At 42.7% G+C, this 14,987-nt stretch overlaps 1 protein-coding gene across 8 annotated transcripts in view; it reads right to left on the bottom strand.

Annotated features, from left to right (window-relative positions):
- The window catches only part of STK39 (serine/threonine kinase 39), a 315,389-nt gene that overhangs the window by 272,025 nt on the left and 28,377 nt on the right, over nucleotides 1-14,987 (bottom strand). Inside the window, exon 1 of one of the 8 annotated variants that reach the window (XM_072810945.1) lies at nucleotides 4,165-4,246. The exons of 6 other annotated variants lie outside the window; for them this stretch is intronic. In XM_072810945.1, coding sequence (XP_072667046.1) covers nucleotides 4,165-4,231 — 67 coding nt within the window. In that variant the 5' untranslated portion in view covers nucleotides 4,232-4,246. Of the gene's footprint in view, nucleotides 1-2,405; nucleotides 2,431-4,164; nucleotides 4,247-14,987 lie in introns of those variants that run through there. One more of the 8 variants, XM_072810947.1, reaches the window with a different exon arrangement.

Below are 14,987 nucleotides of genomic sequence, written 5' to 3'. Positions count from 1 at the left end.
AGGTGCTCATCGTTTCCAGGTGCTGCAGGGCCCTGGGATTTGGGAGGACATTCCTGTCCTCCGATTCCCCCATCTGTCTTTATAGAGAATGCCCTCTTACTCAGGGGTAACTTCAGTGAGTCCCTGGACCTTGTAACCAAAAGAGTAAATCAATTTTGTTACATTCTATAATCTAGACTTTCCACCAATTCAGAAAAATCTTTCCCTAAGTTTGTTCACAGTAATAGGCGTCATGGTGGTTCATTTCTTTTCTTTTTTTTTTTTATTTTTTTATTTATGATAGTCACACAGAGAGAGAGACAGAGGCAGAGACACAGGCAGAGGGAGAAGCAGGCTCCATGCACCGGGAGCCCGACGTGGGATTTGATCCCGGGTCTCCAGGATCGCGCCCTGGGCCAAAGGCAGGCGCCAAACCGCTGCGCCACCCAGGGATCCCATGATGGTTCATTTCTTGAGTGTGTAACATGCACTTGGATGATAATTTTCCTCCTTTTCCAATCCATGACCACTCCATCCCATCCACCATTTCTCCCTCTGGTCTTAGATATCTCAGGTCTGGGTTAAGCAGGGGATAAGGCAAGGTGCCTTCTCAGACTAACCCCCTTAAGTTAGAAAGGGGAGCAGCTAATTAACACAACTGGAGGACATTTCCACAGTCTCTATCAAAAGTACAAATGCGGGCAGCCCGGGTGGCTCAGCAGTTTAGCGCTGCCTTCAGTCCAGGGCCTGATCCTAGAGTCCCAGGATCGAGTCCCACGTCGGGCTCCCTGCTTTTCCCTCTGCCTGTGTCTCTGCTTCTCTCTTTCTCTCTCTCTCTCTGTCTCTCATGAATTAAAAAAAAAAAAAGTACAAATGCAATACCATTTGTCCCTGCAATCCCACTCTTGGATATCTGTCACACAGAAGTACAGAGACCTGGAGACAACCAGTAAGAGTCAATCAATGAAAGACTGGTTAAATAAAGTACATCCACAGAATAGACATGGACCCTGGAATAGAAATAAGAGTATTTAAATATTTAAATATAAATAATAAAACAATATTTTTAAATGAGATGGATCTATGAGAAATGACCTGGAATGACAGCTGTGAATATCTATGATGTGTATATTTTACTACAAATATATACAGAAGTTACACAGAAGTAAAATATACATGTAATATATATTACTACTCTGCAGAAGTAAAATCATTAAGTGTAGACTACTATGCACAGTTACCACATTACACGTATAATAATTACATTTTGAGGATGCCTGGGTGGCTCAGTCAGTTAAGCATCTGCCTTTAGCTCTTTGTCCCTGCTCAGCAGGAAGTCTGCTTCTCCCTCTGCTCCTCCCCCTGCTTGTGGCTCTAGCGCCCACGCTCTATCTCTCTCTCAAATAAATAAATAAATAAATAAATAAATAAATGCCTAAAGATTCATTTCTCTTGTGTGCCTATGAAACCAAATAGCTAGTTCTACAAAAAGATGGCATATATTTAGCCAATCAAAAAAAATTCCCATGCTGTCAACTCTAGGTTTGATACGAAAGGTCAAGGTTAGATCTAAAAGTCATTGCTGTTGTTCCAGCACACCCACAAACAATGAGAAAGTTACTTACTCTTAAGTCCCTCCATCCAGAACTTTCTGTAAAATGTTTTCACTTCCAAAATACCAAATAAGGTAGGATCCATAGCACCCAGAGGCCAAAGGCAAATAACAGACACTTCTAAGAAATACTAAATTGCAACACAGACATTAAGATTAGGCTGTAAATGTATTCTGAAAACATGTTAAGTGTGAGATAAATACATATATACTATCTGTTTAGCAATCATAAAGTATGCTTGACTTTCGGCATGTATCAAATTTTTGAGAAACAAATCACTTTTGCCAAGATTAATCTACCACTGGTTTATTTTTCTTTCTCAAAACAAATGAAATGTGAAGGCACTGAAAATACTAAAATGGATCAATCTCCAAAAATATCCATTTATAACCTTTTTTTAAGTCCTATCCCATCTCAACTTACACTCCACCAAAATTCAAACACTATCTAGCCCTGGACAATGAGGTAACTTGTGAATTTTCCCCTTTACTCATCTGTATTACCAAATTTCCCATATAATCTTGGAAAGTTTGAGATAAACAAGCTTGGAGATTTCAGTAACCCAGAGGTCTAGGTAAATCCTTTTCTCAATACTTCCCTTTGTGAGAAAGGGGTGTGGGCCAATCACAGGAAGGACATTCCACGGATCTAATCCACACACACACACCTGTCTCCTCCTTTGGAGGGAAAAAACAGAAGTCACATTTAAATTTGTAACGATAACACTCAGCCCTCTTCCCACATCTGAAAGCATACAATATTTCATAAGTGCTTTTACCAGAAAGATTGCAATTTAATAAATGGTATACTCACCCATCTCTCATCCATCTACTATTTCTGCATTTGTATATGATAAACTAAAGAAAATGGGCAAATTCTGCCAATAACTATTACTAAGTTTCTCATCTTTTTTATCCTAATAGGATGGCAATCCTTTTTTGAAAACTGATTATAAAACTGGCAGTAAAATACTGCTGGACTGACTTCAAAGTAAAGAAACTTCCATAATATGTAAGCAACAATCTACACTTAAAACTGAGTGATGCAGAGACAACATGTTATTTTTGGGGGCTATGATAGATCTGGTTCACTGGCTTCTACATGGCAGAAGAAATAAGTACATACGCATGCAAACAATCTATATATATATATATATTATTTTTTTTTTACAATCTATATTTTTAATGTGGTGTTGAGTTTTAAGAAGGTCAGTCTGGAATAAAACATCTCAGGGCTAAAAAGGATCAGCATTATACACACACACGTGCACCCCTTCACCTTTCAAATGTCACATTGCCATCAACATCTTTAGATTATTTAGCAAGTTATATATTTCTAAAGCACTTTTCCAGCAAAACTCACTCTGATGGATAGTTCACGTAGCACATTAGTTTATGAAACCTATAATCAACCGCACTCTACCAACCAAGATGAAGGGAGTTGAGCAATGAGGTCCCCCTACCACAAGTTAAAAGGAAAGTTAAATGAATATCAAACATTGTCTATTCATCACTCTTGAGCTAAATAAAGCTACTGTGGTAGAGACTTTGCAAAGATGGCAATAAGAATTCCTCCCATTTCTGTATACATGTCTCCCTACCATGTGATTTTACCACTCTGAGGCCCAACAAGCAGGGAAGGGAATTTGTGATGCGAATGAGAGAGAGTGGCACGGAGTGAGTGCCATGCCTCGGCCTCTCAGAGCCCTTGCAGCTCCACCCCAGCTACCTGCAGCCAAGGGATAAAGTACAGGAGAGCTCCTTGAGAATGAGACATCAGTGGACAGAGGGCCAGCCAACAACCAGCACCGACCACCACACACACACACACACACACACACACACACACACACACACACGTGAGATCACCTTAAAAGAGGTAGCCTTAGCCCAGCTACTTGAGGACGGGCCCTAGGCAAGAACCAGCAGGCCTGCCCCACCCAGGCCAGCCCAAACCATCAACCCAAAGAACCTTAAGCAAATAAAATGGGCATTGTTCTAAGCCGCTAAGGTTTGGGGTGGTCAGTCACACAACTATGCATAGCTGATATAAAAGACTATCGGGGGCACCGGGTGGCATAATGGGGCACCTGGCTGGCTCAGAGGTGCCTTTGGCTCAGGGCATGATCCTGGGGTCCTGGGATCGAGTCCCACACTGGGCTCTCCACAGGGAGCCTGCTTCTCCCTCTCCCTATGTCTCTGCCTCTCCCTGTCTTTCATGAATAAATAACATCTTAAAAAAAAAAAAAAAAAAAAAAAAGACTGTCAGAATCCTTGACACTGGGCCTTTCAGTTTGTCAGGCACCCCTGAAGCAAAGCTTTAAAGGAGGTGTGCATCTCAACAAGATGTTGCCGCTGAAATCTTCTGGGGAACTACACTGTCCCTACTTGCTTTGGCCCCTTGCTTGAGCCCCTGCAAATTTTAAACTTGGGTAGGTGCCTGAGTTTCTCTCTCTCTCTCTCTCTCTCTCTCTTACTCCTGCTCAGGTCTGAGGTCTTTTGCTGCCTGGTGCTAGTCTCTGGCTTTATAGATCGGATCTTGGAATCCTCCCCCCTGGCCCCCCTCCACCTACCGTGAGTCCTCTTCAGTCCACCATCAGCTTTTGCTTTTGCTGGCCCTCCTCGAGACAAACAACTCATTGTAATCTGAAACCACAGTCCTAGATCATCTCATTACTTCTATGAAGTAGTGATGCTGGATCTTTTAAAAACAACGACTCGAAACAACCACCAGCACTGTTCAGGCTACAGTCGTTCTGCAAGATTAAATTATTATTCCAATAAAGCTACAACTGCTTAAAACAGTTTCTGGAAATATCTTAACAGCAAATTAATGTCACATTAGAAACCGGTCTCATTTCTTCATAGGACGCTGAGAGAAATGGGGAATTTTTTTTAATTTAAAATAAAATGTAGCTATAAAGTGTAAGTGAACACCCTCCTACCATGTCCCCTTAGAGGAAACAATACCTCTTGTTGTAGGTAAATTCTGATGTGATCAATTGAAAAGTCAGTCACATCCTATAAAGATCATCTTTCATATATTTGACACTCCTTCTCCAAGAGACAAGGGAATAGTTAAACAACTGCATAAGACAAAAATAAATAAATAAATAAAATAAACAACTGTATACAGCTAAAAACAATTCACCCCTCATATGGTACATGAAACGGGACATAAGCTATCAGCAAGTATGGGCAAAACAGGTGGCTGGAACTTGTACCCACCCCGGTGACTGCACATCAGTTACCTGCCTTCAAGGCTATTTAAGCAAATATAGAAGCATCAAAGATGCCTCTATTGTCTATTTCTAATGGGCTTTAAAGAGCAGGACATGAAATTATAGCCCTTAAAAAGTCTTGCTGCTTCTATGGAAACAATCGGAAAGATGGCTATAAATGAACTCAGAGGCTCATTATCTCTTAGCCTTAGAGATGGTCACTTTTTAAACAACTGATGAGTATTTATTTTAGTAAAGATAAACAGCCTAGCCTCGGATCTTGACTTATGCCAGAAATACTCTTCTTAAGTGAGTCCTAATGATCACCATTTGAACCTACACAGAGACCTTTCTCCTCGCCCTATTTCAGCTTCCCAAGTGCCCAGAAAAGGGGCCATGCTAAACCTGTTTCCACAACAAGCCTCCCTGAAGGTCAGGCACTGGACTAAGAGCTCCAGAAACTTGAAAGGGTATACACAAGGAAAAATTTTAAAGGATTACATAGTAAAATATTCTGTTACAGCCCCAGTTACCCAAGGGACACCAAACATGAGAAAGTACAGAGTGTTCCTGAATTTGCCCAAAATTAAACCCAGTTAATCTCCCTACACAGACCTTTTTTTTTTTTCCCCCATCCCTCAGTCATTAATTCTCTCTCCCAACAAAGCAGGTATCCTACCTAAACAGGGATTACGGAGCATGAATTTCTGTTAAGGTACTCACTTAAATACTGGAGGTTTCATTTGTTTTGTGATACGTAATTTAGGTTAAACTGTTAATCTTTTCATGACTGAGACACCAAACTGTTTTAAACTTAAGAGAAAAGAAGGGTCCATGATTCAAGCTCACCATTTAAGGGACTAAAATTGATATAGGTTTTATTTTTTCTAAGTAGAGTTAATTTCACAACTCTTTTGTAATTTCACCCAAAATAAGCCAAACAGAAACAAACAAAAAAACACCCAGTTAGTTCTCTCTTCAAAAATAAAAGAAAATAGGGATCCCTGGGTGGCGCAGCGGTTTAGCGCCTGCCTTTGGCCCAGGGCGCAATCCTGGAGACCCGGGATCGAATCCCACGTCGGGCTCCCGGTGCATGGAGCCTGCTTCTCCCTCTGCCTGTGTCTCTGCCTCTCTCTCTCTCTGTGACTATCATAAATAAATAAAAAATTAAAAAAAATAAAAAATAAAATAAAATAAACCAAAGTGATACATCCAACCCCAAGACCCCAAAGTGATTTCTAAGGAAATGTAACATTTTGATACTTCTGAAAAGACTGGATTTCATTCGGGAGGGCACAATAATCACAAGAACATCTCAGAACAAGTTAAGTGGGTAAGATAAAAAGTCACACTTCAAAACTATCTTCCTACGTCAACAGGGGTATCTGTTTCACCACACACACAGAATAACTGTTCTTCTGAAAATACGAATCATTTAGCTTTCAAATAGAGCACAGAATGAAAACAAAGGCTTTTTAAAAAAAAATAAAATAAGGTTAGCATTGCCTGTCTTCTTTCTGTTCTGCTAAGTCAGTGGCAATCGTCTTAGCATGTTATCAGGAGGTGGCCTCACGCTATTTACAGCCATCACAAGATTTAGTCATTTTTCTGAACATTTTGGAGAAATTATCATCTGCTGCTGTCCAATAAAACGTTTTGCGGTGATGCAAATAGTCTGTATGTGAGTGACCCAATAGGCTTATTGGATAGTGCGGATTATAGACTTGACGTTAAGGAAACAAAATCCAGTTCTGCAGCTGCACTAGCCACAATTAGCTACCGAGCATCTGAAATGTGGCTAGTGAAACTGAGGAACAGTTATTTTTTTTATTTATTTTTTAAGATTTCTTTTTTTTTTAAGAGCAGTTTTAAGTTTACAGCAAGACTGAGAGAAATGCAGAGATTTCCCACATACCCTCTGCCCCCATACAAGCACAGCCTCCCCCATTATCAACACCCCCAACAGGGGGCTGCTACACTTGTCCCAACTGATGAACCTATGTGGCATGTCTTTATCACCTGGAGTCCACAGTTGACACCAGGCTTCACTCCAGATGCTGCACCTTCTAGGGATTTGGGGGAAAAGGATAATGTCACACAGCCATCAGAAGGCTATCCCACAGAGTGGTGTCACCGCCTAGCCACGCTCCGTACTCTGCCTATTGTTGCCTCACCTCCACCAAAATTACTTCGTTTTCATTAATTTAAATGTAAATAGCCACATGTGGCTAGTGACTGCGGAGTAGGCAGCCTAGAGCCAGACACCCTGTAAGGAAGGCTGTTGCTGCTCTGACCACGACAAAGCATCAGCTTGGCAGGAGGGCCTTGGCTCTAGCGCAGAAACTGCTCCAGCTAACGATCAGCCCTGAAGTTCATCCACTTCACGTGCTCTCTCCACCCATCACCTTGCTGCTCCTCAATCTTTCACTTTCCAACACACCCATGCACACCCCCAACTCCATCGCACTGGTAACAACAGGCAAAGGACGATGATGGAAATGGAGCGACTTTATGTTTATACATCACCACACTTAAACATGTTAAATAAAACACCCTCATGATGAAAGAAATATATATAAAGATAATTTTAACACCTCTAAGGAAATAAGATTTTTACTATGATAGTTACATGGTAAATATGTTCCCAGATAGATATTTATTCTGTTAAAATGGGAGTTATAAAATTCATTGAGTCAATAATATTTCTAACTTCTTCCTTCTCACTAATGAGGAACCAACGTGATCTAAGTAGAAAAAAAAATGCTAAACTGGGTAGGAATCACAAGCCTAAGATTCTAAGAACTTCTGGACCAAGAGCTTAAAGAAAAAAGAAAAAAAACAAAAACAAAAACTGAAGAACTTAAGCCACTAGAGTCTTGATCCGTAAAACAAAGGAGCAGGAATGGATTTTCTCTTCAGTCTATTCCAAAATTAAACTTCCTGATTCTGTATTCTTATGCCATTCCTCACTTAGGAATTGACTTATAAAACCCAACAATGACCTATCATTCCTTCCCCTGAGCACACTCTTTCCCTGCTTTCTTGAGTCACCCCATAATTAAGCAAAGGGATGGTGACATTGCCAATTAGGAAGGAAGGAAGGAAGGAAGGAAGGAAGGAAGGAAGGAAGGAAGGAAGGAAGGAAGGGAAGAAAGGAGGGAGGGAGGGAGGGAGGGAGGATTGAAATTAAAATGCAAGTAATACAAGACAGGCCAATAGGCACCAATCCAGGAAATATCATCTTTTTATCAATCTCCAAACTAAACAAGGCAAGTGAAAAAGCAATGGGAATGCCCCTTGTTACAAACCCTGGTAAAAACTGATGCTACCAGTTCAAAACAAGAGCACAGATTCTTGTAAGACCTCAACCATCAATAGATTATGAGAAGTTTCTGAACTGTCACAGGTCACTGGCTTTCAAAATACTCCCCAAATGAGGGCACCTGGCTGGCTCGGGTGGTAGAGCATGTGACTCTTGATCTCGGGGTCCTGAGTTCAAGCGCCATGTTGGGTGAAGAGTTTACTTTAAAAATACATAAATAAAATTAAATTTTAAAAAATACTCCCCAAATGAAGATCTATCATCCATATGGCAGAAAAATCCTCAATCTTCACTTACCATACCAGTTTTTCCAGTAAATAACCCTAGTAGTGACTAACAGTTGGAAATCTAACCCTTCAAATGTCACCAAAACATATACTTTCACCTAAGGAATGAACTAAGGGAAGAGCCGAATGAGCACCGTCACTACTTCGCCTCTGAGAGTTATACTCAATGTCACTTATTGAAAGAAATTGAAAAATAAAATAGTCTATGTTTTCATATATATTTAAATAAACAATCAGTTTTAAAAGGCAATTCATCTAATTCCTCAGTGTCCAAGAAGTTTCTTGAAACTAAACCAGAGCTTATTCCCAAGCAACTGGCAAGTGGAAAGAAACGTGAACGGGTTACATCAGCATTTACTCACATCAGATGATTTAGATTCCAAAGTGTATCTAAATCAATTCTAGAAATAAAGCACTGCCAACCCATTCTCTTAAGATTTGCTATTTCTCCTCTGCTTCCCAGTTAAGTCACATCTAAAAGGCCTTTTTAATTAACATATTGAATTCTTCTCTAGTATCAAAAACTTGACCAATGAATGGCAGATTTACAGAAACTCTCAAAACACTTGAATCACTTCAACCATCTTGGAATTGTTTTAGTATAATTTAAAAAACCTGTCCTGGAAAAAAAACAAAAAAAGCAAAACCTTACAGGATTACAAGAATTCTATTTAGACAGAAAAAAAAGAGGCTTTTTTTCCCCCCAATGAATACATTGTGAAGAATTATAATGCCTATTAATTTTGACTTAAAAGGAATGATGGTCTATGGTCTTAGCCATGTCCTATCCATACCAATCCTATTACCCTTGGTCCCTTATTATTTATAAAAATACAATCCCTGCCATCATAACAACCTTTGAAACCACCTGTCCTGATATTGTGTTCCTGTGTTTCACCTGTATCTTTGATCTTCTCCCAACAGTCCTGATTTCTACCCAGCAAGAGGCCCCATTGAACTTCAAGGTTGGGTTATATATAAATACATAAACAACAAGAGAGGGGTCATGGGTATATCCAAGAAAGGAAAGCTCTAGAGAAGAGACCAATACCAGGACCTCCCCCGTCCTGCTCTACAGTGCCTAAGGAAAGGCATGCCACTAAGTATAAGGATGCCACAACTGTGATAGGGAGCTCGGGGTCCTAATCCAGAGAGACTACCTCACAGTCCAGTGACCTCAGGAAAGCTGGGCCTCTGCATGCTGCCTACCTGCACACTACAGGCAAGTGGAAGCACTCAAGTGCTTACTCTTCATCTGAAAGGATTAATGAGCTAATTTCTACAGAACCCTTTAAGCTGATTGGCCCAAACACAACTAAATAAGCGTCATCATCAAATGTAGGCAAAATCAAATTTTCAGGATCCAGGGAGGTAAATTTTTAGAAGTCAGGCAATGTTCTCCTTGCACAAGAAGGGAAAGAGTGTTTATCCCCAGTGTTCAGATTTTAATCCAGAAAACATTCATCAAATACTTAATATGAGGTGTGGGGTATCGAGACATGTCCTCAAGAAGGAGGAGTTAACATCTAGCACCACGATGGGCAAAGCAGCAAATAATCTGCATAGAGTGAGAGGATAGAGTGTGAGGACTGCCAGGGGTGAAATACCCAATAGAACAAGGGGCAAAAGGGAAAGGAGGCGCAGGGGCGGAGAGTGTTTCTGTGAAGAGAAATAATTTGTTCTAGGTCTTAACAAGGAGGCCAAATCCGGGTGTGTTCAGCTTATGGACGTGCATCAAGCTATACATTTATGACATGTCCACTTGTCCACGTGTATAGACCTCAATAAAATGTAAAAGGACAGTGGTCTCTGTTCAATACATGAAAACAGGTGCGGAATGGTGTTCCAAGCAGAGTGAAAAACTTGCCTCGCAAGGGTAGGAAAGCATGAATGGATCATTTCAGCAACTGCAAAACGTTCGCACCTGCTGGGGGTCTGAGACTGGAAATGACAAGGAAGGTCTGTCTGGAAAGGGAGGCAAGAGACCATTCCTAAAAGGCCTTAGAGTGAACCTGAAGGATGACAGAAGGGCCACTCCTGACAAAAGCTGGGATAGCACGGCCATCCTAACAATGCCTCCCGTAGCTGGGAGCAAGAACGGAGGCGGGGAACCTCTTAGAACTTCTATAGTAATCCAGGGGGAGCTGATAAGGCCTGACCACATGGGTGATGGCCGAGGGGAAGATTTAGAGACACAGCAGGAAGGTAACAAGTATGTGGGGCACCCAGGACTGATGACCGAGCAGAGCACCCAGGACCGATGATGGAGCCGGAGCACCCAGGACTGATGACCGAGCCGAGCACCCAGGACTGATGACCGAGTGGAGGGAGGTGCAAGATGGGAAAGCGGGGTGACCGGCCTGTTTGTTTCGCACTCGAGGGTCTTAAGGAAGACGGGAGGGTGTGGACGAAGCTCATGGGATCCAAGCAATCGTAGCACAGGTAGAGGGACAAGGAGGTTAACTGGGGGTACGCAGCTCTGGGGGGCATCTGAACGGAGCCACGCGGGGCAGGGGGCGCCGGGCGGTGCCAAGTCCCGCAGCCCGGAGAGAGGGGGCCGCGCAGGCACTTTGGCTCCCGGGCACAGGCGGTGGCCGCGGCTGGGCGAGCGGCGCTTTCCAACAGCTCGGCGGGAAAGGAAGGAAGGAGGCGGGCTGGTGGCTAGAGGAGCGGGTCGTGAGCCTCTTGTTTTGTTCAGATAAGACAGACCTGGGAGTATTTTTAAACCGAGGGAAAGCGGCCGGGGAAGGAGTGGATGGGGAGCTGCGGTGAGGCCTCGATCTGAGACCACGCGCCGCTGTCCTCTGGGTCCTCTGGGTCCTCTGGGTCCTCTGATCCTCTGGGTCCTCTGGTCCTCTGGGTCCTCTAGTCCTCTGGTCCTCTGGTCCTCTGGGTCCTCTGGGTCCTCTAGTCCTCTGGTCCTCTGGTCCTCTGGGTCCTCTGAGTCCTCTGGTCCTCTGGTCCTCTGGTCCTCTGGTCCTCTGGCGCGGGACCCAGTGCGACCCAGGGGCACCTCCCAGGCAGCAGCACCTGCCCTGGGCGGGTTGCTCGGGTTGCTCCGTGTGCCCCCCTCACCACAGCCGCCCCTCCCACGACCTCCCCCAGGATGCTCTCCCCACCTGTCAGAGGGTCACCTGGCACCGAAACCCTGAGCTCTCCAAATCGCCAGGAGCTCCACAGGCCTCAGCCTCCTCCTGCGGGCCCGGGTGGGGGGCCTGCGAGCTCCCCTCTAGCTGTGCACCACGAGGAGGGCCCTGACAGGCAAGCCCTCCCCCCTGCTCCCTCCCTGCTGGGACCAAGCAGAGAAACCCTTCAAGCCACTGGTCTCCTGCTTGAGACAGGGCTGTGTGCCCTCCTGATAACCTGCCACGGATTAGCAAACGTCATTTTTAGGAGTCACGGCAGAGACTGATTGAGAGCAGGCCCCGTGCCAGGCACCCTTCCAAGTGCTCTCCACTCTCTCAGTCCTCACAATCTTATCTTTATCATCTGCGTGTTACAGACGAGGAAACTGAGTGCAGACACATCTAAGTAATTTGCTCAAGGTCACAAGGCCAGTGACTGCTTGGCCAGGATATGAAACAGACCCCGCCATCCAACCCCGGAGCCTGCAGTGTTTTAATTCATTCTCAAACATCATCAAAAACATAGTGCATGACAGACTGTCAGGGAGAAATGCATGTGATCGCTCACAAATCAAAAGCGTAAATAAAGTATTGTGATAATACTCCCAAAAGCTTCTTTTCACCTAGAGACATTTTCCCACATGGCACTTTGAACAGCACATTTAAAAGAACTTTTCTTTAAAAAAAAAAAAAAAAAGTAAAGAGCATTTCTGTGCTCTAAAACTAATTATTATCCTTGTTAAGCTCAGCAGATATAGTAAAAAAAAAAAATCTATGCTGGATTGTACAGTATATAGGGATGAACTGCAAGGCAGGTGAACTATACCTCTTAAAGCTGTTATTCAAATGGGAGAGTACGTGAACATGATGTGAACATAAGTGAACGTGATGAAGAAAGGCATACTGAGAAATTTGATAAAGACAAAAATTTCATGAGAGACATAAATGACCAAAACTAAGAGAACACAAAATCCAAACAGTAAATACAAACTTTAGGTGTGGATGGCTTCACAGGTGAATTCTATAAAATAAATAAATAAAAGAGCATTTCTGTTATAAATGTACCTGCTGCCAATTATACACTTAAAAAACAGTTAAAATATAAATATTATGTGATGTGTATGTGTATGTTTTACCACAATAAATAAGTACAAAAAGAGTATTTCTACATGCATTTTCTCTTTCTCAAGTGAAATGATAATGAAAGCCGAAGCCCTGTTTTAGGCTATGCATCTAAGGCCTCTTTTAGTTTAAAAAAAAAAAAAAAAAAAAAAGGCCAGGGGCACCTGGGTGGCTCAGTTGACTGAACCTCTGACTCCTGATTTCAGCTCAGTTCGTGCTCTCAGGGTCATGGGATGGAGCCCCATCTGAGGCTCCACACTCTGCACAGAGTCTATCCCTCTCCCTCTGCCCCACTCCAAATAATACACTCTTAGGGGCTCTCTCTCTCTCTCAAATAAAATCTTATAATGGACGCCTGGGTGGCTCAGAGATTGGGCACCTGCCTTCAGCTTGGGTCATGATCCTGGGATCCAGGATCGAGTCCTGAATCGGGCTCCCTACAAGGAGCCTGCTTCTCCCTCTGCTTGTGTCTCTGCCTCTCTCTCTCTGTCTCTCGTGAATAAATAAATAAATCTTTAAAAACAAATAAATAAATAAAATATTGTAAGAAAAACAAAAAAGGCCAAACTAGCAAGCCAACAGCAGTAGCAAAGCAGCCCCATCTAAAGGTCTAGGAGATGCACACTCAGTGCCCTGGCCCTCTGAGGTCCTCCAAAAACGACTGTGGGCCAGTGTAACTCTCAACGTCAAGATCCCTCTAGAACATCCATAAAACCCCAAATCACAGAACTCTGCACAAACTCAGAGCACAGAGCAAACCGGGAGTACCCTGGGCTGCTTGCAGGAAAAACTGTTGCTCCTCGAAAACCTGGCCTTATGCCCCATTACCTGAGCTTGGGGAAAATGCATCTGTTAAAAAAAAAAAAAAAAAAAAAGGCATCACAGGAGAATAATAAAAAGTGTTCCGCGTAGTCCTTGGTCAAACTATGGCTAGGATTCTAGGAACTAAATTATTTTTGTTGACTAGGACCAAAAATTACATGTATTAATTTTTTTAAGATTTTATTTTTAAGTAATCTCAACACCCAATGTGGAGCTTGAACTCACGACTCCAAGATCAAGAATCCCACGCTCCGCGCCGGCTAAGCCAGCCAGGCGCCCCTAAATGTATTCCTTTCAAATCATTCTAAATGACCACTCAGGACAAAATAAATTGACACTGAGAAATCAAATACAAAACTAAAGAAAGGCTTGTCCTGAAAAAAAAAAAAAAAAAAAACCTAAGAAAATCAAACATCTTCTGAGGCACAAGTCTATTTAGGGCTTCTCTGAGGAAAATCAGCAAAGATCACAGCTCCTGCCGCAATTACCGGACTCAAATACAGAAACTCAGATGGCAGAGACTACAGAAGTTCCTCAAGGTTGTTCAATATTACTACAGATGCCAAAGACGGTATTTATGTGACTCACTGTTTTTTCTGTTCAACAAAGAAGTTCAACTATCATATCACCAACAAATAATTTTTCAATTGGCCTACCTTTGGGTACCCCTTACACTTCTAAAGAAGGAATCTGATGGGGGGGGGAATGGAGGGGAGAGGTGAGGAACAAAGATTCGTGAGGCTGAAGAGTATAAAGAGGAAAGAAAACCTGGCAAGAGCAGTTACTTGTGTGGGAGACAGAAATATCTGAAGTCTACTAAGACAAGAATATCGATGGCTAAAAGGAGTTTAATAACTTCACAACATTTTCACATTTTCAACCCCTAAGTATAAAGCTCTCCCCAAATAGACTTTACATCCTTTCCAGGTCATGCATAGACTTCTGAACCAGATTACCCATAAGAGCATTACAAATTCTCCATTGATCTTTTCACGGCACAAGAACAGTGAAAACTTTATTTTTTACACTTGCAAAATCCTGTGTTTATTTTTCTAAAATAGAAGTCAAACAACTGAACCTGTCTTGTTTGAACTTTAGTAAACCTACTCTCTCATAATCCTGAGGCCCCAATCTCTGCCCAGAAGGAAATGAAGAAAAAGTGCTCTGTGCCACGCTGCAAAGTTAAAACACAACACGCGGTGCCTCCCTCGGTCTTCTGCTCAGGCACACCCGAGCCTCCTGCTGGTGGCCGTTCACACTGCTGGAGCCCTATCATATGACACCTGCCGGGCGGAGGGGGAGGCAGAGGCTCTTCACCCGCATTCGTGTAGAAACTAGTTCAGTGTCTGAACTACTAACTTCTGTGAGTAATGTTTAAGTAAAAGTGCTTAACCACAAGTTCACTTGTAATCACTCAACTAGCATTAAACACTAAATGGAAATGGGTTTATAATTCCTTATAAACATTAAGCCCTTGCAAAACCCCTATGCCAGCAA

Source organism: Canis lupus, chromosome 34, assembly GCF_048164855.1.
Source record: "Canis lupus baileyi chromosome 34, mCanLup2.hap1, whole genome shotgun sequence".
In the NCBI taxonomy this organism is placed as follows: Eukaryota; Metazoa; Chordata; class Mammalia; order Carnivora; family Canidae; genus Canis; species Canis lupus.
The sequence above is the reverse complement of the archived record's forward strand: the minus strand, read 5'-3'. Positions and strand labels throughout refer to the sequence as shown.